This window comes from Callithrix jacchus, chromosome 12 (genome assembly GCF_049354715.1).
Source record: "Callithrix jacchus isolate 240 chromosome 12, calJac240_pri, whole genome shotgun sequence".
Lineage (NCBI taxonomy): Eukaryota > Metazoa > Chordata > Mammalia > Primates > Cebidae > Callithrix > Callithrix jacchus.
The window spans coordinates 14808857-14834762 of record NC_133513.1 but is presented as its reverse complement, the minus strand read 5'-3'; the positions used below and the strand labels follow the sequence as shown (position 1 = coordinate 14834762).

At 36.8% G+C, this 25906-nt stretch overlaps 1 protein-coding gene across 36 annotated transcripts in view; it reads left to right on the top strand.

Moving 5' to 3' along the window:
• MRTFB (myocardin related transcription factor B) overlaps positions 1-25906 on the top strand; it is a 351684-nt gene that overhangs the window by 250051 nt on the left and 75727 nt on the right. For 4 of the 36 annotated variants that reach the window (XR_004731715.3, XM_078344731.1, XM_035267001.3 and 1 more), the window contains exon 1: positions 21484-21834. The exons of the other annotated variants lie outside the window; for them this stretch is intronic. Coding sequence is in view for 3 of the 4 variants with exons in the window: in XM_078344731.1 (XP_078200857.1) it covers positions 21714-21834 (121 nt within the window). In the remaining variant the exon portion in view is untranslated. Of the gene's footprint in view, positions 1-21483; positions 21835-25906 lie in introns of those variants that run through there. 36 annotated transcript variants of the gene reach the window in all.

Genomic DNA, 25906 nt, shown 5'->3' with positions numbered 1-25906 from the left:
ATTAGTTTGATGTAAGTTTAGATAATTCAATTGCTTGATGTATTGCTGCAAAGTTTAGTCCTCACAGTCAATTGTGGATAGGTCGTGTGGTGCATAGAAGGATGCTCTGAGATGTGACTTCCGATCTGTTCTTTTCTCATTTTTGCTGCTGTGGAGAATTGGAATAGGCTGCTAATTTATCTGTTCCTTTCTAGTCTGATGTTCCTCTAAGTCCCATAGAGGCTGAGTGATCTTTCTGATGCGTGTATTTGGGCATGCCACTCTTGTTCTGCAGTTCTTCAGTGACACCAATTTGCCTTTAGGATAAAGACCAAACACCCTACAGACTGTGTGTCCTGTGATGTCCTGGACTTTGCCTAGCCGCCTTTGCCTTCTGTACCCTGTGCTTCAGCCCTGCTGCACTACTCACTCTTTGTCATACATCATTCTTTCTTGGGACTTGATATTTTGTACATATTGTTCTCTCTGCCTTCTTGTACATGTTCTCACTGTCCTCCCTTTTCCCCATCTCATCCCTACAACCTTGTTCATGGAAACACTCCTGCTTTCTCTTTGTTCACCCAATTAGATGATTCACAGGAAATAGTTCTTAATTTGTCATTCTGAGCCAAAAAATGGTTAATAGCCTTTGCCTTCAGTGATAAGCCTGAATTTGTGATTACTGTTCTGTGTATCTTTTCAATTCCAGTATACTTTGTTCTGTAAAACATTTAGCATTCCCTGGTTTTCAGATACTGTTTTGTAATTTAACCCTTTTTGGATGTTTCACTTGAAATGACAAGAGGTCGTTTGTGCAGAGAGAGCCATATGTTTCTAATTCTCCTTCCCCATAGTTGAAAGTAAGAAGTAGAACATAATGATTTGAAAGAAGAAATTACAATAATACTTGCTTTCTTTGCAAAATAGAGCAGCCACTTCCAAATGTGCATGTCAGTTTTATTGTTTAAAAGTTAAGAAGAATGGAAGAACATACTACCTTCTAATAACAGAAATTAAAGGATACATTGTGTGTGGAGGAGGGAGTTGTGTGTGTGTGTGTGTGTGTGTGTGCATGTGTGCAGGTGGGTTTTCTTTTTTTTTCTTTTTGCCAACATCTTATTTTGAAAAAATTCAACCATAGAGAGGAGCTGAAAGAATTTTACAGGATATATCCATATAATAAACACCTAGATTCTATAATTAACTTTTTATACTTGATTTATTACATATGCATTCTTCTATCCACTTATCAGTCCATCAGAATGTTTAATGCACTTCAAAAAAGAATATCAACATCAGTACACTTTACCTCTAAACAATTCCTTGTATAAAATACAAAAGTGGTTTACATGTTTGTCACTGTTTAAGTTCCAAGATACATATGCTGGATGTGTAGGTTTGTTACATAGTTAAATGTGTGCCATGGTGGTCTGCTCTACCTATCAACCCATCACCTAGGTGTTAAGCCTAGCATGCATTAGCTATTGTTCCTGATGCTCTCCTGCCCCCTGCCCCCACCCCTGGGCCAGGCCCCAGTGTGTGTTGTTCCCCTCCCTGTATCCATGTGTTCTCATTGTTCAGCTCCCACTTAAAAGTGAAAATGTGGTGTTTGGTTTTCTGTTCCTGCATTAGTTTGTTGAAGATCACAGCTTCCAGCTCCATCCAGGTCCCTTGTTCCTTTTTATGGCTCCATAGTATTCCATTGTGTATATGTACTACATTTTCTTTAGCCAGTCTATAATTGATGGGCATTTGGGTTGATTCCATGTCTTTACTATTGTGAATAGTACTGCAGTGAACATACATGTACATGTATCTTTATGATAGAGTGATTTATATTCCTTTGGGTATATACTCAAAATGGGATTGCTGGGTCAAATGGTATTTCTGCTTTTAGATCTTTGAGGAATCACCACACTGTCTTCCACATTGGTCAAACTAGTTTACATTCCTACTGACAGTGTAAAAGGGTTCCTATTTCACCCTAAAACAGCCTCACCAGCGTCTGTTTCTTGACTTTTTAATAATTATTCTGACTGGCATGAGATGGTTTCTCAGTGTGGTTTTGATTTGCATTTCTCTAATGATCAGTGATATTGAGCTTTTTTCCAGATGTTTGTTGGCTGCATAAATGTCTTCTTTTGAGAAATGTCTGTTTATATCCTGTCCTTTGCCTACTTTTTAATGGGGTTGTTTCTTGTAAATTTGTTTAAGTTTGTTATAGACTCTGGATATTAGACCTTTCTCAGATGGATAGATTGCAAAACTTTTCTCCCATTCTATAGGTTGTCTATTCGCCCTGATGGTAGTTTATTTTGCTCTTTAATTTATTTAGATCCCATTTGTCAATTTTTGCTCTTGTTGGAATTGCTTTTCATGTTTGCGTCATGAAATCTTTGCCCCTGCCTGTGTCCTGAATGTTATTGCCTAGATTTTCTTCTAGGGTTTTTATGGTTTGGTGTTTTACATTTAAGACTTTAATCCATCTTGAGTTAATTTTTATATAAGGTGTAAGTAAGAGACCCAGTTTTAGTTTTCTGCATATGGCTAGACAGTTCTCCTAAAACATTTATGAAATAGGGAATTCTTTCCTCATTCCTTGTTTTTTTATCAGGTTTGTCGATGATCAGATGTTTGTAGATGTGCAGTCTTACTGCTGAGTTCTCTATTCTGTTCCATTGGTCAGTGGTTTACATTTTTAAAACTAAAGTGTGTATGTGGTTTTGCTTATCTATATGTAACAAAATGTGCAAATCTAAGGCACACTATTGGATGTTTTGACATATGCATACGCCTAAGTGCCCAACATGTTTATAGAGCATTGCTATCACCCCAGAAAGTTCTTTTCTGCTCTTTCCCAATCAGTTTCTACCCCAGCCCCTTTGAGACAGCTACTGTTGTGGTTTTGTTCACCATACAGTAGGTTTATCTTTCTTTTTAGAGTTTCAAGTTTTATATGAATGGAATTGTGTAATATATGTTCTTTTGTAGAAGGTTTCTTGCATTCAGCATGTTTTTGAGATTCATTAATGTTACATGTATCAGTCCTTTTTGTTCCTTAGTAGTATTCCAGTGTATGAGTAGATCACAATTTGTTTATTCATTTTATTTTTAGTGAAACCTGGACATTTTACAATTTGGGGCTAGTATGATTAAAGCTGCTATGAATAGTCTTGTACAGGTATTTATTTCTTTGAGTATGTATATGGGAGAGTAGTTGCTGGGTGAATATTTAGTTTTATAAATCTGCATGCCCTTTTCAAAAGTGGCTGCATCGTTTTATACTCCCATAAATGTATGAGAGTTCCAGTTGTGCCACATTCTCACCAATATTTGGCAAAGTTAGTCTTCCCCATTTTAACCGTTCCTGTGGGTGTGTGTTAATATCTCATTAAAGTTTTGATTTACATTTTCATTATATCTAATGATATTGAGCACTTTTTAATGTGCTCATTAGCTATTTATGTGACAGATTTTTTCCAAATCTTTTGCTCATTTTTTCCCCAGTTTTTTATAGTAATTTTTAAACACACAGGGAATTAAATGTTATAGTGAGCTCTCATGTATACCCCACTTGGATTCTGCCATTAGTATTTTAACGTGCTTTGTTTATCCCAGATGTACTCACTTACCTGTCTCCCTCTGGCCATCAATCATATTTTGACATATTTCACATATCTGTATACATCTCTCTAAAGACTTAAAGTGTATCAACTTCAGTGTTTGCTTAAAATGTCCTTATTTGAGCAAGAACAAATTATCCGCGCTTCATCTTCTTATGTTCTTCCCCTTAATCCATTGTCTGCTTTTCCTCCCTGTTTGTACTCTGAGATTATTGTCATTTCCACTCAGGTCTGATTCTGAATATTTCATAAAACATAATAGCATCAAAACACCTTCGCCCATTTTTTTAACTTGGTTTTTGTCTTTCAATTCTGAAATTTTGGAGTTGTTTATATATCCTTGATTCTAATCCTTTGTCAAATACATGTTTTACAAATATATTATCCTGCTCTGTGGCTTTCGTATTTGTTTTCTTGAATTATCTTTTTATGAGCAAAAACTTTAGTTTTAGATAAAGTCTAATTTATCAGTTTTTTAAATCAGTTTTTAGAAATATAAAACCTTAAAATTTGTTTAAATGAATTACACACAGGCAGTTACTATGAAGAGACAGTTTGGGTTACCAGTTAAAGAAATGGTAAGCCAAGCATGGTGGTACATGCCTGTAATTCCAGCTACTTGAGAGGCTAGGGCGAGAAGCTGGCATGAGTCAAGGGGCTTGAGACCAGCCTGGGCAACATAGCAAGACTCTATCTCAATAAAAATAAATAAGAATTTTTAATTTAAAAAAAGAAATTTTAAGATACAAAATGTCTTTTTAGAGTTTGGACTTTTTTCATCATAGATATAACGTATGTTCATTACAGATCATTTATAAAATTCAGAAAGATAAAAGCCAAGCAATTTCAATAAACTATAAGCCCTATCACTCAGATAACCACTGTAACATTTTCAAGTATTTTGTCATGTTTTTTTTTTCTTTTCATTGGAGATCGTACTGATCATGTTTTTATTGCATCCTTTTCTCCTATCACCCTTATAGCAAACATTGTTCCATTATTAAAGATTTCTCTCTGCTGGGCATGGTGACTCACACCTGTAATTCCAGCATTTTGGGAAGCTGAGGTAGGAGGTTCATTTAAAGCCAGGAGCTCCAGACCAGCCTGCTCAACATAGCGAGGCCTCTCTATGAAAAATTTAAAAAGTAGCTGGGTGTGGTGATGGACATCTGCTTTCCAGCTACTCAGAAGGCAAGAGGTTCTCTTTGAAACCACAGCCTGGGTGACATAGTCAAACCCTGTCTCTCCCTGTTAAAAAAATAAAACTTCTGAAATAAAATTACTTTTTACTTCTTTGGCTCATTGTAAGCATTCAATAATTATTTTCTGATTTTGAAGCCTAATTTAAATGGCTCTGCAATATTGTTAGAAATGTGCTATAACTCAATCACTCCCCTATTGATTAACATCTAGATCATGCCTAGAATTTACTGCTATAGTTAATGCCGGTGTGAATACCATTGCATATAAGCTCCAGTGCATATATGTATATGATATGAACATTGTTCCATGTTATTAGGTATTCCATGAAGAATTTTCTGGAATATATATACATGCCAATACTCTGGCATATATATATATACATGATATATACTGTATATATATACTTATATATATTAGATATATACTATGTGTACTGTGTGTGTGTGTGTGTATATATATATACACACACAATGATAAATAGATATATAATGTATGTATATTCCAGAATATTCATTTAGAATAGTCATAGGTGTTACAGGGTCAGAGAATTGAGACCTATTTCTGGATTCTTGAATACATTTCCATTTGCTTTCTAGACATATTTATACTTTTATTGATGGCATTTAAAGTATTTTACAGTATTCTTGTCTCCTTGAAAAAAATGTCTTATTACATGTGGGTAATTGCTAAGTGGTAATTTTCTAATTCCATCATTCCTTACATTTATTAACAGATGACATTCTACTTTAAAAAAAGTTTTCGTTCTTTCTCCCTTTTAACTTATATCATTATAGAATCATGGATTCTGTGGGTTATAATCTGTTACTATTATTTATTTTGATGCTCAGACTGTCTCAGATTTGGCGACCTCCTTCAAGCTGGTTTCTCTGTCCTTTTAACAGGCCCCAGTATCATCTCTGAGCATTTATTTGCATTCTGGCACAACAAAATGTTCCAGGTTCAACTGGAGCTTTTCTTGCCCCAGCCCTGGAGTTAGCTATTTCTCAAAGAAAATATGCTACCTTTTAGCAGAGTATTTATAAACTAAGGTCTTGGAACTAGGTGTGTTCATTATTTGTAGGTCCTCTTAGTAGACAGAAATAGAAAATACACATAGTCTGGGCATTGTGGCTCACACCTGTAATCCCAGCACTTTGGGAGGCCAAGGCAGGCGGATCACCTGAGGTCAGGAGTTCAAGACCAGCCTTGCCAACATGATGAAACCTCATCTCTACTAAAAATATGAAAATTAGCCAGGCATGGTGGTGGGCACCTGTAATCCCAGCTACTCTGGAGGCTGAGGTGAAAGAATCCCTTAAACATGGGAGACGAAGGTTGCTGTGAGCCGAGATTGTACCACTGCATTTCATCCTGGGCAACAGAGTGAGACTGTGTCTCAAAAAAAGAGAAAATAAACATACGCACATCTCTGTTTCTGGCTCTATCACTGTATATATTAAAAACCAGGTGTCCTTAGTGATAACTCCATTTTATTCCCACATCACTGTGTTCCTTTAGCCTTTCCCCTTTCTGTATTTGTAAGTCTGTTCTCTGACAGTGAGAACCTAGAACCTGGCTCTCATTGTCCACAGTATATTTTATGTGTTTAATTCTAGAATACACGTAAAGTAGTTCTAGAATTGCCAACCTGTTCCACTGTGAAAATAAATGGTTACATTTAAACAGGTGAACTTTGTGGTTTGCAAATTATATCTCAGCAAAGCTTTTTAAAAAATATCTACTAACTGGCGTTCAATATTTGTTCATGTCCTTTTTGTCTTTAGCCTACAGGCGTATGGTCAAAATCTGTATTCAGAAGTAAATGTTGGTTCTGTCCTTTGTTCACTGTGTCCATGTTATTTGAAGTACAGTTGCATTCATTTATTTTATGTTCAAATTTGGGTTGTCCCCTATCCTAGCTAATTTTATGCATTTCTGAGTACCTGAAATGTTAAATAGGTTCTGAAAGTCAAAGAAATGTAAAAAGATGTCCTCAGAGAAATGTCACTCCTCACCTTTCTCTCCTATCCCATTCTCATCCCTCCATCCTTTTCCAACCTGTGTCCCCACCCAACAAAGGTATAAATTTCATGGATTTCTAGTTTGTCCTTCCTTCTCCCCCATCTCCCCCAACAAACAAGCAGCTGTATTTTATTTCCTCTTCTTTCTCACACAAGAAGTAACATATTGACACTATTTTGCGATCTGCTTTTTTCATTCACGGTATTCTGAAAACTACATCATATCAGTTCATAGAGATCTTCCTTATTTTAAACAGCTATATAGTATTCCATTGTATAGTTGTACCATAGTTTTATTCAGCCAGTCTCCTATGTGTGAACATTTAAGTTATTTGTTAGATTTTGCTGTCACAAACTGCTCCAGTAAATAACTTTTGGGGTATATTTTTTATGATGTCAGAGATTTATCTATCAGGTAAATTCCTAGAGATAGGGTTGCTGGGTCAAAAGGAAAATACATGTGTAGTCTTGTTAGACATTGCTTTCCCAGAGGGTTGCATCAATTTGCATTCCAGCCAGCACTGTAAGAGAATGTTTATTCCTCCATGGTCTGGAGTTTCTCAAATTATGAGTAAGGGTGAACATCTTTTCAATATGTTGTTGAAGGACCCTTTCAGAATGTTTTGTAGAGGGAGGGAATGAATTATCTGTTTATTTCTCGGTCAAGTTTTTGAACTTTTCAATTTTTAGAGTTACCTACATATTGGGTCTATTAGCCTTTCCTCTTCAGTATGTTTTTGGGTTTTTCCTTTAATGTAGCCAAAATTTATCCAACCAGTTTTTCATTGCATCTAGATTTTAGGTGACAGTCTGAAAACTTTTCCCTAAGTCCAGGTTATACGAATCCCATCAATATTTATTCAGCATACTCATACGGTTTCATTTGTTTTCTTTTTTTTACATTTAAATCCCGGTCTCTGATCCTCTTGGAGTTTATTTTTTTCTGGTAAGGCCCTTCCCCCCACATTTTCCATATGAACTTGAGTGTCAACTTGCCTTAGCTCCGTTAAAACGCTTGTTGGTGTTTTACTGGGATTGCACTAAATTTGTAAATTAAAGAAGCTGACATCTTTATGCTGTATTACCCTACCCAAGAATAAGAACTGTCTTTCTATTTGCTCTAGCCTATTTCAGTATTTTTTTATGAGTTTTACACATTTCTTGTTTAGCTTATTCCTAAGAGTTTTTATTATCTTTATTTGCTGTCCTTAATGGAGTTTTCTCTACTGTTATAATCTCTAACTGCTTATTATTTGTGTATCTGAAGGCTATTAATTTCTGTATGTGTCTGAATTTGGCCTACTTGAAGTTGGTCAGGTTTCTTGGAGCTGTAAATTTATGGTTTTCAGATTCAAAATGTTTTTCAAATTCAGATTTGTAGAATTTTCAGGCATTATTTTTGCAAATATGTCTTATGCCTCATTCTCTTTCTGCCATCCTTCTGGGACTCCACTTGCATGTACAGTAGAACTTTCTATATCATCTCATGGGTCACTGGGGCTTTGTTCTTTGTCTTATAATCTTTTTCCTCTTTGTCATATACTTTATTTTCATTCTTCTGTTTTTATTGATATAATGGTTTATGGATTTGAATTTTTCTCTGATCACTGCTTAAATGCATGCCATAGGTCCTGATATACAAAACAACTAATTTTTTCTAGAAAGTCTATTTTAGTTTGTGTTTTTCCTTTTTTGTGAGTTAATAGAAGATGTAATTAATTTCAAGATACGCAATTAGTTTTTTATTTTATTAATCTGTAGTGGGTTTACGTTGAGATCAGAGTGTTGTTTTTTTTTGTTTGTTTGTTTACTTTATGGGACTTGAAGTTTTCCCTGTGACTAAATATATGATTTTTTTTTTTTAGGATTCCATGTATATTTGAGAAAATGTATTCACTATCATTAGTGCCGTGATTAGTTCAATATACATCAATAAGATCTCTTTACTGATTATGCTGTTTTGGCCTTATATATTCTTATTTTTTATCTTCATTATCTGTCTTATACTAAGAGTGGCAGATTAAAGCCTCCTATTAATTGTTTCCAAGTCACATTGTATCTCTTATCCTTTTTGTTTTGTAACAGTGGTTGCTTTGTTGTTTTGTGCATGGTAATAGCTGTTACAGCTTCATTTCTGATTATGTAGCTTTTAGCATTAAAAAGTGTCTTCCTGGCCAGGTTCATTGTCTGACACTTGTAATCCCAGCACTTTCGGAGGCTGAGGCAGGTGGATCAGTTGAGGAGACTAGCCTGGCCAACATAGTGAAATCCTGTCTCTACTAAAAATACAAAAATGATCAGAGCATGGTGGTGCATACCTGTAATCCCAGCTGCTTGGGAGGCTGAGGCAGAAGAATTGCTTGAGCCCGGGAGGCTAAGATTTCAGTGAGCCGAGATGATGCCACTGCACTCCAGCCTGGACAGCAGAGTAAGAGACTCTATTCCCCAACCCCAAGAAAAAGTGTCCTCCTTTGTCACATGTAATTTTTTCATTTTTTTTTTTCCTTTCACTGTTATCCAGTGTTATATAGTTCTTTTTACTTGAATTTTACATTTTCTGTTTTTAGGATTATTACCCCTTTGCCTGATCTGTAACTCGCATCAGTTAACCAAATAGTATAGGCTTGTCAGTCACAGCTCATTGCATTACACTATCAGTGTGCACTGTAGAAATCATTCTTCACATATTACAGATGGGATTTATTTGAATGGATGAATAGGTTTTGTTGTTTTCGTTTTATTTCTTTTTTTAAGATCCTTTCAAGCAGTTCTGCTCAGTCATTTTCGTAGTTTAGATGCCCAGGTAAATAATCTGTTGCATTTAAGTTTTGTATTAGTAGAGACTGTTTCGGGGTTATTGTATTACATACAGGAATTTCTTTGTTCCCACAAGTCCCATTGTGGGCTTAAAAACAAAAAAAAACAAACATTTATTGAACTATAGTTGACATACACTTAACTGCATATATTTGAAGTATTCAAGTTGAAGAATTTGGGCATATGTTACACCTGTGAAACCATCACCACAATCAAGACAACAAGTTTCCATCACTCTTAGAAATTTCCTCATGCCTGTTTGTAATCCATTCCTCTTTCTGTCTCAGTCTCTAGGCAGCTACTCATCTGCTTTGTGTCACTATAGAATAATATACATTTTCTAGAATTTAATATAAATGGAATCATAAATGGTATGTGATCTTTTTATCTGCTTAATTCAGCATAATTTTGAGATTCATCCATGTTGTATGTAATTCATTTTTATTTGAGTAGTGTTCTCTTATATGAATTTGCCCATTTTTATTCATTTACTTTGGGTAGATGATTGCAGTTTTTGGCTTTTACAAATAAGCCTGCCAATAAATTTATATTGAAGAAACCACGGTTTCTAAAAGAAAAAAAAAAGAAACCACAATTTCTTTAAAAACTAAGCATACTCCTTCTACATAACCAAGCCTTTACACAGAAGAGATGAGTATAAATATCTACACAAAGATTAATAGACAAATTTTCATAAGAGACTTACTCATAGTTGCTCAAAGTGGAAAACTACACAAATGTTCATCAAACAGATGAATGGATAAACAAAGCATGGTATATCCATACAGTGTATTACTCAGTAATAGAAAGGAACCAACCAGTGATGAGCTGCAATAGTGTGATGCATCTCGCAGTCACTATGCTAAGGGAAAGAATTTAGACACAGAAGACCACTTACTGTATGATTCCATTTACTTGAAATTCTCGAAAGGTAAACTAATTGATAGTTATAGAAAGCAGATCAGTGATTATCCGGAAACTGCAAAGGGGCAGGAGAAATCTTTCGGGAATGATGAAAATATCCTGTGTCTTAAATGTGACTGTAGTTTCATAGGTGCATGCTTCCATCAAAACTCACTAATTTATATACTTTAAATGGATATGCATCTTATCATCTTTATATCTCAGCAAAATTGATTTTGAGATGTCTTTTAGATACAACCAAAAAATATATAACAAGAAGTTATTGTTGTTAGTTGACCAATTATAAGGAAGATGCTTATCATATAGCCTGGACTGCTATAAATGTAAGAGTTTAATTAAAGAGAATCTTGACCGTGTAAAAATTGCTTGAAACACTGGCATAGATCTTATAGGAATCAGATGAATGAGATACAGTTCCAGCTCTCAAAGACTGTAAACTTTATGAAGATGGGGAAGGGATCTGAGGAAAATGAAAAAAGTATACCGAGAAGTGTTGATGCTGAGGAAAAGGAAAAGCATAAAAGGTTGGACACATCCAGCCTTTTTCAGCCCCAAGAATTAAACACTACAAATGTGATTTCTGTGACTGTTTTCTCAGTTCTTCCAAGGATGACATACCAAATACCATTTTAGATTCTTAGAAGAAAAGTGAATTCATCATATACAATGGATACCTTTGAATATTAGGGCTAATTTCCTCACAGAAACCATTGAGCAAAGCTAGACTGAAACAATACTAAGTTAAAAAAATCTGCTCTTCTGTTTCTTAAAAGCTGTATAGCTGGACAAGTGACTTGACCTCTCATTGCCTCACTGTAAAATGAAGATAGTAGTAGAGAGAGTTATTGAGTGGAGTAAAGTGAGGGAACACATGTAAAGCACTTAACATCATGCATAAATATAATGCAGTAAAATGTAAGTGGCATATAAACGTTAACAACTGGCATCATCATCATCTTCATTATTGTTAACACATGGTGTGCTGAGTCCTCCGATGACAGGTATCATGAGTGTTCAGAGTATGCAGAGGAACAGACCTGACTCGCGGAAGTGGAGAGAGACATCTGGAAAGCTTCTGAAAAAGACTGATATTGGAACTAGTTCTTGAAGATTGCTTAAGTACAGTTTCCCTGGGCAGAGATAAGGAATAGGGAATTCCAGGAAGAAAAAACTTGTGCAAAAACCAGGACAACACAGAGCATATTAGAGAATACCAGGCAGTTCAGATTAGCTGACTAGTTCTTGAAGATTGTTTAAGTACAGTTTCCCTGGGCAGAGATAGGGAATAGGGAATTCCAGGAAGAAAAAACTTGTGCAAAAACAAGGACAACACAGTGTATTAGAGAATACCAAGCAGTTCGAATTAGCTGAAGCATAGGGAACATGTAGGGAGTTAATAACGCTGTCAGGAAGGTGAGAGACAAAGCACTGATGGCTTTGAATGCCAAGCTGAGAACTGTGGGCTGACTTAAGTAGATAGGGGAGAGGAATGGAAGAGGTTTGGTCAGTTGAGTGGCATTTGTTTATTTGTAGAGGCAGCATTAATTAAGCCGTCATAGTGTCTGGGACTGCAACGATGAATAAGATAGCATGGCATGGTGTTTAAGTGCACTGTCCAGAACTGGACCAACCTGAAGTCTAGGCTAACCCATTACTCGCTGTTGTAAGTTTGGGGTTTGTTTTTTTTCTTTAATTTTTGTTTTTCCATCTAGCAAAAGCCTTTCTTTTAAAATTAGATGATTTAGTTGAGTATAGCATATAATCTTAAAAACAAAGATATCTGAACTCCAGAAAGAAAACTCATTTAGGCTCTTTGGGAGGCCACGGCAGGAGGATTGCTTGAGCCCAAGAGTTTGAGACCAGCCAGAGCATCATAATAAGACCTCATCTCTACTGAAAAATAAGATTAACTGAGCATTGTGGCATGAGCCTGTAGACCCAACTACTGGGGAGGCTAAGGAGGGAAGATTGCTTGAACCCGGGAGGTTGAGGCTACAATGAGCCATAATTGCACCACCTGAGCAACAGAACAAGTCTCTGTCTTTAAAATAGAAAAAGAAAGAATGAAAAGAAAACTCATTTAGAAACTATTATTTAGAAAGCAAGAACATGAACCAGATGTAGGGTGGGTGTGGTGGTGGTGGTGGTGGTGGGGTGTGTGTGTGTGCGCGCTCGCGCGCGCATAGCTGGGTGTTTAGAGTTAATAGTTGATGCTAGTACAAAGTTTGAAATTAACAGAGATGGTGCAGAAATGGAGAGTCCAAATCTTAGGAGATTAGAAAAGAGGAAAGTGAGGGGAAATGCAAATATCTTGGTAGACACAAAGGATCCTAGTGGAGAGGTATAATACATTGATCATAGTTTTGTAAGTAGGCAGGAGAGATTATAGACCTAAACAAATTGGCTTCCATATGGCAAGAAAAAAAAATTTACTTCTTCCTCAACGACGCAAGGAAGGATGGGAGTGGGAAGGTGCTGTAGAATTTATGTCTGAAGATCTCAATAGTAGTAGTGAATCTAGGGGCCCAAGTTACTTGCTGAGAGAGCTGTGAAGATGGTAGGGTAATGTAATCTTGAGAAAAATGAAAATGCTTTGGAATAGAGGTGCAGGAGATTCATGGTCTATAAGAGATAAAGAAAACATTTTGGAGTTTATATGAGGGCATGGCATGACTTCATATTGGATTTGGTAGTCATCTTGGCATCTTGGCTCCTTGGCTTCTCAAGCTGTGCTTTTATTGTTCTCTACCTTTGCCGTAATTCACATGATAGTAAAATAGAACACTCAGTCAGATTAGGTAAACAAAGGCAAAAGCTTAATTCTCACTTTAAGAGAGTGTTGTGTAAGCCAAGCAGTAGAATCTCCTCTCCATTTGAGTTACAAAGTGAACTAGTTTTAAAACTTTTAAAAACAGTTTGTAGATGACTTAGTTTGGCTTTTCTGTGTGTGGGACACGGGGGAGGTGTTTTTTTTTGTTTTCTTGTTTTTGCTGAGACGAGTTCTCACTTTGTCAACAAGACTGGAGTACAGTGGCACCATCTCAGCTCACAGCAGCCTCAACCTCCTGGGCTGAAGCGATCCTCTTACCTCAGCCTCCAAAGTAGCTGGGACCAGAGGCTCACGCCACCATACCTGGCTAAATTTTTTGCAGAGATGAGGTTTCACCATGTTGCCCACGCTGGCCTTGAACTCCCAAACTCAAGTGATCCACCCACCTTAGCCTCCCAAAGTACCGGCATTATAGCCAGATGAGCCACCACACCAGCCAGATGACTTAATTTTTGTTAGTATAACATTGCTGGGTTATGTACAGTCATAAATGAATGAAGTGTAAACTCCTTGTACTTAGTAGCACTTATACAATGACAAAACTGAAACACTTTGCATGTTAATTACAGAAATCCACAGTGCTAATGAAATGCAGATCAATATTAACTTACTGTGATGTGATGCATTTTTACATAAATGTGATTGTTGCTTGATACCTGACAGTGGTCCTCACTACTCTAGCTCTGTCTGGCTTATGCCGTGATGACTCATAGATCCCATTCCTTTTCTCTGTTCAAACTGTTAGAGTCCGGGTTTCATTTTCCCTTCTCTAGGCTCAAACGTGTCTGGTTTTGTTACTGTATGGCAACTCTTGATTTAAAAAACTCATCCAGGTGATCAAGGAGATTTTTTTTTCCAGGTTAACAAATTGCGTACATTTCCATAAAGAATACATGAACACCCAAGAATACATCTTTGAACTCCTGAAATTTGTGTCCTAGTATTTGTTCTATGAAATTCTAAGACTCTGTGATTGACTACTGCTTGACTAAGATTAGTAAGTTGGGGGCAGGGGATAAGTGAGGAACAATGGCAGAATATGAAGACAGTGAAAGACTTTAGTGGTTGAAATAGTTTATCCTAGACTTAAAGATAACTAAGGAAAAGAAATGCACATAGAGCATGAGCCAGTAGCCTGGGGAGTGGCTAGACTGAAGTAGATATGTAGAGAGCAGTGCTAGTTAGTGTGGTCCATGTGCTGTGCCATCCCACAGGCTTTTTGGTACCATTCTTCTGTGAGGTTGCTTGAGAACTCGGGAGTGCTTAGAGACTTTCATGGCAGTATGACACTGGGAAGACACTCAAGTGCATGATTAGTGGACTCCTCTTGTTGAACAGAGTGCAGATTAGTATGGATATCGCCAAACTAACATGACCCTACTGGCCATGCATAGTGGGACTACATATTGGTCTACAGCAGATTGAAAATTTTAAAATATTTCTCTTAACCCACAGATAATTACAAGCACTGGTATGAAGAACATTCTAATAAAAGAATGGGGAAGAAAGGGAAAGTGACAGTCAGAAATTGTTAAAAGCTCTAGACCATATTCCTTGAGAGACAGATACTGTCCCACACACACCTAACATGTCTCCAGTGCATAGAATGATATTAGTAGATGCACATTGGCCCTCAGTGAGTTACTTTAATGATGTCTAGATGTATTTGTATCAGTGAGGTGATGAAATGACATTAAAAGTCTTTCAGATATCCATAGCTAGGGAGGTTATCTCAGAATTTGAGGAAGACTTATATCATCTGAGGAAAGCTCTTTGTTGTAAATCTTGTCGCCAGTTGTATTTATGTAAGTAACTATAGAGCTTAGAAATGGAGAAAGGATTTGGATGACTTTTTTAAGTTGACAAAAGTGTGCTGTCATTTTGTAATTATCCATGCTAATGATTTGAGCAGGAAAAGACCAATGGCCCAGGCTGTTACACAAGTGTAGTCAGAACACTTTACTTGTGTTGTACGCTGCTGCTGTCATGGGAACAGCTGCCTGAAGAGGAGCTGTGCAAGGTGTCCTCTGCTTGTGCTGCCATTCCCCTGTCCCACACAACACTCTCTCTCAGTCCCAGCAAAGGCCAATCATAAGACCATGCATGGGGAAATTCTATTCCCGAAAAGCCTTAGTTGCCTTTCATGTCCTCAGAGAGGGTGAAGCAAACCCAGAGAGGAGGGAGGTGCTGCATGTGCTGGTGTGCCAGTCTGTTCCAGCGTGAGGTACAACACGCACACATGACAAACCAATGATCAGGCTGTTGTGCCCTGTTGTGGTGTTCCGTTATGCTGCAGTACCTTACCGCGAAACATGGATGCTTTCCTTGGAAATCTTATTACCCCAGAAAGGTCAGAAAAATGTATCCTCCTTATGAAACAGTGGTTTTCATAGGGGCTAATTTGTTAATCTGTTTACATCTGAAGTAGTGTATGTTCAGTATATATATTTAAAGTGATAAAATAAAGGACTTTTTCAATATATATTTTAAAAGTCATAGCCGTAAAGAACTTTTAAGACATGTTGTTCTGATTTGAGATAGCACTTTTTAATTGTCCTTTGTTTAAAAAAAAAAAAATTTTAAATTAACTGTTGGGATTTACCATAACCATTTAGTAATGATCTCAAGGTATAGTATTTTATAGGGGTGTTTATAACATTGAAAGGGAGAAAAATATGGGTCAAATATGTATTTTACTAAAAATATGGTAGTATTAGGAAAAAAATTTATGTGTACTCTAGACTGAACTTTTTTTTCCCTAAATACATCCAAACTAATTATCTGTGTAGATTTTGTGATACTCTGGCTCAGCCTGTGTGAAGGAAGCCGCAAAGTTTACCATCATTCACTTGAATAAATAGCTACTGACTACCTTTTACCAAGTACTGAGACATAGAAGATGAAAAGAGAAGGTTATCTTTACTCAACCTTTGTGTCAAGAATGCTACCAGAAAAGTATGCCTTAGTATTTACCAGTCTCTTTGCATTTGTTACTAATTACTTTTTTCATTACTTTTGAATAGTTTTACATTGTGAAACACTGCCCAGTTGGAAATATTATCAGGTTTTTTCATAGTGAAGTACAGCATCATCACAGCAGTATTCTTTTTATCAGTAGTTTTATAAGCATATATTAACTCTGCCAAGTTTTTATGTAAGTCCCTTGAGCTGCATTTGTTTGTATTCTGATTCCCTGAAGACTTTCTTGGATTATTCCTAGTCTCTAAGCCATACAGTTTTTCTCATACTTATTAAATATCTGCTTGGGGTGGTGGGAAAATGGACTTGATTTATGGTCATCTCTTTCATATTAAAACAGCTCTGTTGAGTGTGCATACACACAAACACTGTGGAAGCAGATTTATCATAGCAGAAGTGACGTTCATCACATATTATTTGAAGGTAATGTCACTCGTAACGTTAGAGCCAAATGACAGTCAAGGTGATGTACCACATACAGTAAGAAACAAAGGCAAACATACTGGAAAGCAATTCAGGTGACAGTGGTGGGGCTTTTCCTACTGAGGGATACTGCAGGTCTCTCCCTGTCTCCCTAATGCATCCCAAAAGGCATTGTGTGGGGCTGAGCCAGGCAGCTGCCCTGTGAGATTTGGGGAGGCAGACCAGTTTAGGGTGAAGAGGTTTTCTGCACAGTTTTAGCCACAGCAGTGGCAGGGGTGTTGTATACAGGTGTCCATGACTGGGGTGGCAGAAGCCATGGGAGACAAGTTTCTCCCAGTAGGAGAAGGGGCCACACAAATACAGAAAAGAAAATGAGAGTGAACCTGTGGCACTGGAATAGAATTGGAGGCATTGTGATGAACTCATGGTTTTCAATACATATAAATAAATACAGATATATGTACTTAAATATAGATGTATATTTTTATCCATTCACATATAGAGTTATAAATGTATGCAGATGTATGTGTATACATCCACACACATATAAACTCAGACATGTTCCACAGCTCTGTCTGCAGAGAAGGCCTGGCAGCAGTGACACCCTTGGAGCAAGGAGCATACCTAGCATTCAGACCTTAGGTTCTAAAGAAGGCAGGAAAAAGTACAGGAGGAGCCTGGGGCATCCCGTGCCAGGAAGTAAGAAAGTAAGAAACTGCTCAAGGAATGATAGAATCATGACAATAAGAAACTGTGGGAGTTCCCACTAGCCAAATATGTGACAATTTGGGCATCATGATAAATAATGGAAGTCACAGATTATAAGCTGTTACATGAAATAGGAGACTATTAATAGGTAACTTAGACCACGTAAAGAGAATTTTTTTTCTTATAGTGCGATACGCCACTAATAAGTATAGAGGTAATGATGGAGTTTTCAAATTCACCATTTGGCAACCATCATAGTGATAATTCAGCCAAGTTAACCAAAGGATTGTTCTCAAAGCACCTCCCCACAGAATAAATATATATAAAAAGAATAACTTCACCATGGAGAAATCTGGCCAGTACCAAGGTGTCAAAATAAGCATCACCAGTTTTGAGACAACTACTGAATATACTTGAATTTGTGAACCATCTGATAGGATACAAAGACTGCATTATTGTTTTGGGGTATTCCTGTTGAAAATGCATCACCTGAGCCTAATCATAAGGACACAGCAGACAGACTCAAATTGAGGATAAGACTTCTATCCTTCTAAAATAAGAGACCTATAGTAATCAAAATTCAAGGAAAGATAAGAAAAACTGAGGGAATTGTTCAAGATGGACAAGAACTAGAGACTTGATAACTCAAGAACTCAGTGCCTTATGTGATGCTGGTTTAGATCCTTTTAGTATGCAGGATATTGTTGGGGCTATTGGTGGAACTTGAATGCAAATATATCAGTGTTAATTTGTTTCTTCTTTTTATCTGTTTTTTTCCTATCAGTGTTAATTTGATATCTCTATACCATCTAAGTAATCATCAGTATCATCTTGATATTGATGATTATTATTATATTTTGGTTCTGTAGGAGAATATCTTTGTTTATAGGAATTATACACCAGAGCACTTAAGGTAAGAAGTATCATGTTAGAACCTATTCAGAGATGATTCTGGGGGAATTACTCTGTAAATTTGAAATTATTTCAAAAAAATTTTAAATAGCTAAATATTCTTTCAGGTGCATTCACCACTAGAGAACTTTCTTTCAGAACTGCAAAGCCACAACTTTCGATATAACTCTAAGCAGAATAATGTGTTTTCTTGTTGGGATTTTGATAGTTATTAGATATACAAATAAGCATGCAGAGGTTTCTTAAAAGATAAACTTTTTAAAAACACATTCAACACATGCTGAAGATACACACACACACACACAGAGATACGGTAAATAATTTTAAAGTGGCTGGTGTAATTGTGTGTGTGCTCAGATTTATAGACTTGTGACCTAAAAACAGTTGGGCATTTTTCAAGATTTAAAAACAACATTCTGAAGCAGAAAAAAAAAAAGTTGGAGTTTATTGTTTTTGTTGTTCTTTTTGCAGTATAATTAAGCATGTAGGCCCTGGAGCCAAGCTGCCTGCTTTGGAATCCTGGCCACCACTTAGAAGATATGCCAAGTCTGACAAAGTGTTTGATTTTTTTTTATTTTTTATTTTATTTTATTTTTTTTTTTGAGATGGAGTCTGCACCCAAGCTGGAGTGCAGTGACATAATCTCGGCTCACTGTAACCTCTGCCTCCCAGCCTCAAGCGACTGTCCCAACTCAGCCTCCTGCACAGCTGGATTACAGGCACATGCTACCATGCCAGGCTAATTTTTGTATCTTTAGTAGAGACAGGGTTTTGCCATGTTGGCCAGGCTGGTCTCAAACTCCTGGCCTCAAGTGATTCACCTACCTTGGCCTCCCAAAATGTCGCCTGGCCTGATGTTTTTTAAGCCTCCATTTTCCCATGTGAACATCAGGAAAATAATGCTAAAGTCACAAGTCTTGCTGTAGAATAAATGAGATAATAAATATAAAGCAGTTAGTCTATAGCATATAGTAAGCACTAAATAAGGTTGGCTGCTGTTATTATTTCATGAGAAGTTAAAATGTTTTTATAAAATCATTTTAGTATGATTATGTTGACTTTCTTTCCTCTCACCAAGAGTAGAAATACTAGAGGATCATAAAAGTCATGGCTTCTGCTGCTAAGTCTGTCTCAAGATGAAACTAAAGCCTGGAGTTGGGGCATATTCTAGAAGACGGAACGCAAGGCAAGGCCATAGTAAGACTTGGGCTTTGGAGAACTAAGACTTTGGTTAAATTCCATACCTGCCACTGAGAAGCTTTGTAACTTGAGTCTTGGTGTGTAAAATGTCTATAACATACACAAATAATCATAGCCACCATAGGGGTTGTGGGTAGTTAAATTCGGTAAACCTTGCAAAACGTCTATTTAAATGACCAACCTGAAGAACGTCCTCAAAGAATGATGGTTATTTTTATTACTCCTTGAAACGTGCAGGAGTAGCTTGTTTAGAAGAATACAAGCCGTAGGGTCAGAGATAGTAACAGAACGTTTGAGGGCATTTTTGAGAGTGTGATAAGCTGGTCACTGTTCCTGCAGTGGTGTGGACTACCAAGGGTGGACTTAACTTGCCTCAGAAGGAATTTCAGTTGACAAGAAGCATGTCATGTGAGATGTTGAAAAAGGATAGATAGCAATCTTTCAAGAAGAATATGGGTTTAGTGCACACCAGCCTTGTAACCAGGGACAGTGAACAGAATACTTCATCCAGTCCCACCTGTGTTTGATTGGTGGAAAGAATATTGATTTTTCTGGCTGTAACAATGTATGCCTTTCTTTATCCCTCAGCAGGATCTCATCAGCTGCACAATTAAAATGTATCTGTATATTTTCTTTTAAAGAGAAAAGGTGTTTCCTTTAGAGAACTTACTTAGTTGCTCATCTAAAATTAGTGGCTGTTATTGAGCCAGGACATCTTCAGAATTCTGGGTATTATTAAAGGAAGTTTTCCTGATACACCGTCTTCTGCTTCACTTCATTCACTCAACCATGCTACAAATGTTTATTGAGCGCACTTAATATTCCAAGCACTCTGCTAGAAGTTTTTTTGTTTTTTTTTTAAAGTGGACAAAATAGATCCTCATGAAACTGTATTTGTAGTCTACTGCTCTTCTAACCTCTGTTGGGTTTTATGGGAACTCCTTTGCAAAGGAACACACTTTGAACCATTTAAAAAAATCAGATTATTTTGGCTACAGAGATCTGTATCTGGAGTATTTGGAAACAGGCTTATCTCCACATTTGCCTAGAATTTCTGCATCTAGAGATTTCCTTCCTGCAGTATCCCTGTATGCAGTGATCAGCAGCCTGTGACTTGCAGGAGAGGTGCCCATCCTTGATAGCTCATGTAAAATTAAACTTGGTCTGGTCGTTGGTTTACTCTGTTATGAAATAGAAGCTCTCAGTGTCACTGCTTTTAATGCATGGGAGGATAATTTTTCTTAAAAAAAAAAAAAAAAAAATCATGGCGATGTTAACTCTCTCAGCCGACTAGTGGCACCAAGGAAAACTGCTCGGGTCTGAATTACCAGAGGAAGAAAGCTGCAATTACAGTACATTTCCCTATTACAAAGAGCGTCGGCTTTGCCAGGAAGAGCCACACGCAGCACAAAGCACATCACAAAAGAACTTTGGTAGTGAAATGACTTGTCTTCATTCATATATGCTGGTAGCATGTTTATTCAGTGTGTGCCTCTGCTAAGAGCCGCTTCCTTCAGATGCCCTAGAATGCCGTTTGTGTAGCTGGAGAACTTAATGAGTAATAAATGTGCTTGTCTCGCCAATATAAAGTATTTCCACAGCCTGTAGCTGTGTTTATAGAGAGCGGGAGAGAGACCACAGGCAGCAATTTGTCTTCTTAGGTATCAGCAAAGTCTTCTCTTTTAACAACTAGACGATTTATTTTTAACTGCTTGACTCAGTGTTTGTCAGATGATTCGGACCATCAAACTGCAGATTGAAGTCCCCAGCGCGGGGGAAGCTGGAATGGCAAGGGAAAGTGGGCTGGCTGGGAAAAGGGGTGGGATTTTAGAATCGTGCCTGTGTAGCTCTGCCTCCCGATGTGGGAGAGAGTTAAGGGCTTCCAGCAGCATGAGTGTATTTGCAGGTCAAGCTGGGAACTAAAGGGTAATGGCTGCCTTCAGCTGCTTAAAGACATAATTGCCCAGCGATTGGGGTATTGTGGGGAGCAACCAGGGACCCAGGGACCAGAGTGTTCTGAGCACTGCGCTTCGCTCTTCTGCAAATTAAGCTTTTCTCCTGCTTGATGCTGCCTGTCTTCGGAAGCCTCTCACCATGATCGATAGCTCCAAGAAGCAGCAACAGGGCTTCCCAGAGATTTTAACTGCTGGGGATTTTGAACCATTAAAAGAAAAGGAATGCCTTGAGGGGAGCAACCAGAAAAGTCTCAAGGAAGGTCAGTCTGTCTGGACAGGGGCAAAACTGCCAAATTCATATTCTGGTCAGTCAGCTGAGCGTGTCTGTCTGTTACCATGCCGTGTGTCTGCTCTCTCTGTTCACTCATGTACCTTACACGTTCTAAGTTCTTTGAAATGAAAGCTTGATGCTGTTCTGGGTAGCTGTGACTAAAGATTCATTAGCTGATGGAACTAACTGTAGGGCTTTTGCAATAATTAATACAGTAAGAAGATTTACGCAGTCAGTCCTCATTTCAGTAAAATCTTCCCAGGTTAATTTTATGTATTTTACTCCTTTTTTTTTCTTCTCTCTTTTCAGAGAGGCCATTTCCTTTTTAGTGTTGGTGAGAACACTGCTTCTTTTAGGTCCAAATGCATAATTCCAGAAAAATTCATTTTTCAATTAAGATGCTTATGATTTTTATTGTTTAAAACCAGGAAAGTAGCTAGCTCTTTCTTAAATCCTACAATGATAGGTTAATTGGTTGTAATACACATTTGCATCGTTTTTGTTTTAAAAAGCACATTGCATAGCTCCGTTTTGTTTTGTAGCAAAGCAAGCAAAGAATAAGCTTGAGAATAAATACTGTTGATTATTATTGTTAGTAAACACTGCATAGGTACCTCACTGATTGATTTAAGGAAATAGCTAAACTTGTGGGCATTGCTGTCCTCTGTCCTGGCTACAGAAGCATGGCAAGACTGGTACACAGCGTGCCTTACTGTAGCCAGTGTTTAAGAAATTCAGTGTTTAAGAAAAACTTATTCTACAGAGAATAAGTTTTCCTGAATTTGAGACATGAGAGTCACTCATCTCAATGCTTGTTTAATTTGAAAATTGGTTTCCTTGTCATCTTTGGGAGGCAAAAAAACCCCCACAATAATCCAATTTTTCAGCCTCTCTGCTTTCAGCTGCTGCCATCAGCCACCCCCTTGCCTCCCCACTTTTGCTCTTGCTTGTCTTATAGAGACCCAGAGAGTAAATATAGTGTTAATTGGCCTAAGTAGCAATTTGAGCTTCTTTCAAATGATAAGAAGAAACAAGAGTTAGACTTGCTGTAGTTGAACTACTTTTGGGTATGGGTAGGGAAAACTCCTAGGTCGAAATACATGGTACACGGTGAAGTATAAATAGCTGTTGCTGGGAAGCAAACAATGGAGTTGCCTCTGCTTGTACACAGCATGTCTTATTGTCGATTTTTATAAAAATCAATGCCAGTGGAATTTTTAGGATACATTTAGGGAGTCTCATTGAGCGGAACTTAAATTTCTTAAATCATTAATTTTTTATAAGTTTGAGAATTATCTGTCATTTAAGTCAAGTTCAAGTGTCAAGCTCCTAGTAATACTATCAATTTAAAACATATTTTGTGTACTCGAAAAACTAGGAAAGTAGAGGAAAACAGAACAAGAGAAATAAAAAGATGTCACAACAGCAGTGGGATTAAGGCACATAGAAAGCAAGGATTAAAAATGTAAAAACCGTAAGAGAGTCATCATCTGGAACCATAAAATAGAGTTGAGATGATTACATAATATACTTTTTTCCCTAACAATTCCGACCATGCTTTTGATTTATACGGGTGAAATAGTTTAACGGCAAAAGAGCATAAACTCTGGAGTGAGAAATACTTGAGTTCAAATTCTACATGTACCATTTACCAGGTTTGTGATCCTGGACAAGCTTACTGCTCTGAGCCTTAACTTCCTCATTTGTACAATGAGGAGAAACAATACCTACCTCAAAGTGATTTTATAAGATGCCTTGTTAATGCCAGCTTCTCATCTCTCTTCTTTTTTTTTTTCCATGTTTCTTTTTCCTTCTATTTAAAATTTATATTTAAAATCCTGCCTATATTTACAAAATAGAAATATTATATATCTTATTGTTTTGTTAAATTCATTAATATAAAGAGGTAGAGGAGAGAAACTTTATATTTAAAACACTCCACAGAAATAATTGGTTGATAAAATTAATGTCTCACTGTAGTTGCTTTGAACTGGGTTTTGCTCTATATCTCAGCAGGCTAAATACTTCTGCTCATTTTCTCTAACAGATAGTGTTGAGGGTAAAATAATATATATAGACATTAAGGGTAATTTGCTGCCTCAAAGTTAGTGACATTGAAAGGATTATATCTGGATTTAATTAGAGTGAAAAAAATAAAAATGATAGGCACTTTTAAAATTTGGAGTTACAACCAAAAAATAACTTGGTTCTCTTTGCAAAATTGAACTCCCGAAATTCAGCATGTCACTGATCCTCCCTGCAAATGAACAACAGTGTTCAGCTTATCAGATTCGTAGAATTTAACTTCGGAACAACCTCCTGGTGAACTTCATCTGCTTTTAAGTATTGGGTCCTGCATCATTTACATGAATTCATGGAAGTTGATTAAGATAGCAGCAGTTATTCAAATATTTTCGGTTAACTTTTTGCTCTAAAAAGTCCTTGAGTCTAATAAAATATATGCTGTTTTGTCAAAAGAGACAAATATATAAATGACTATTAATAATCCCTAATAGTTTATACCTCATGTTTTAAAGGACACTCATTAAAAAATATTTATATTTTATATCAACAGTAGTTTTCTACTCATTTTTGAAAAGCTTGTTTTTGGGTTGTTTGAAAGAGCAACCTTTAGAATTTATTTTTAATGTCTGAATTACAAATTTCTAGGTAATGAAGGAGGGATAAGTTTTGCTTCATTTAATTTTTTAATCACATAGACACAAGCTTGGGCTCTTGTGTTTCTGACATGTGTCTACTCTCAGGGCTTGGAAGGCTACTCTGCTTTTCAAGTAGTTGCTTGCCTCCTTGTATTCGGATATTTTAGAATTCTTGTAGTTGTTGACAATGCTAGTTGGCTGAAATTATTATGAAGGGAAAACAGCTTTTAGTAGGAAATACTGTAGGACTCAAGAATTGATGGGATGCCTTAACAAGAAAATTTAGTCATACCTTTTGAAAATTTAAAAGAGGAGAAAGTTCTAAGTGCTGACCACCTATGAATAGTTGTCATCACACTGCAGAGAATTGTTTGGATAATAAAGCATATCGTCTCACAGCTTTGTTGATGCTTATATAAACTTTTTGATAAATACCAACCAATGTATGTGGTTGGAGAATTTATTTTCTCCTCTAGGAGAGAACAGCAGTAAATATTATGAATTCCCCCTGAACAAATTCAAAATAGAAAATTCTTCTTAGACTAGTTTCTTTTGTCAAAGCAGCAATAGGGAATCTCAACTTTTAACTTGCCTACAAAAGGCTTCAAACATTTTCTAATTTTACTCAACATACTTGAGCTTTAAATTAATTTCTGGATCTATAACTAAGAAGGGTATTATTACAAGCCACTCTGATGTGACAACTGAAGAATTGATAATTAGGTATTTTCAGGAAAAATCAAATAAATTGAGATGATTTAATTCAGATAAGTGTTTTAACATGAGTCATTACTGAGATAAAGGAATCATAATTAACTAATGCTCCTGGCTAGTTATGTTCCATATTGATCACAACCAAAATGGTAGCAAATGGGTTTTAAGAGGAAAAAATGGTATTTGATATAAAGGACTCGCTAATGGCGAAAAGTAAGATACTACAGAAAGAAAACTGAGTCGTGTTAATTACTTTGACTAAAACTGCCCTAACAGACAACCCCCAAATGCAGGGCAGTTTTAGTCAAAGTAATTAATACACAACAATCAAAGTGCATTTCTTGCTCAAAACACAGTCCAGTGTGAACAACTGTCCTCGGCTGCTGTCCTCCAAGAAGTGACTTGGGGACCTGGGTTCCTGTCATTGTGTGGCTCAACCATGAGTGTTAAGGGAGTAGGAGGGAGTTATAAAATTGGGGGGGCCATATTTCCAGTTCTGCCACAGACTGGCTAATACCCAAGATGAAGTACATGAAAGTTTGTGGTATCTGGCCCAGCCAGCAGTGGAATAAATTAACATATTGTACTGGGATGTGTCTGTAATAGCTTTGAGAAGAAAATAAACATTTGTCTGAGATATATAAATAATCCAACCTGGACATACATAGAGATTAAATAAATCACTTT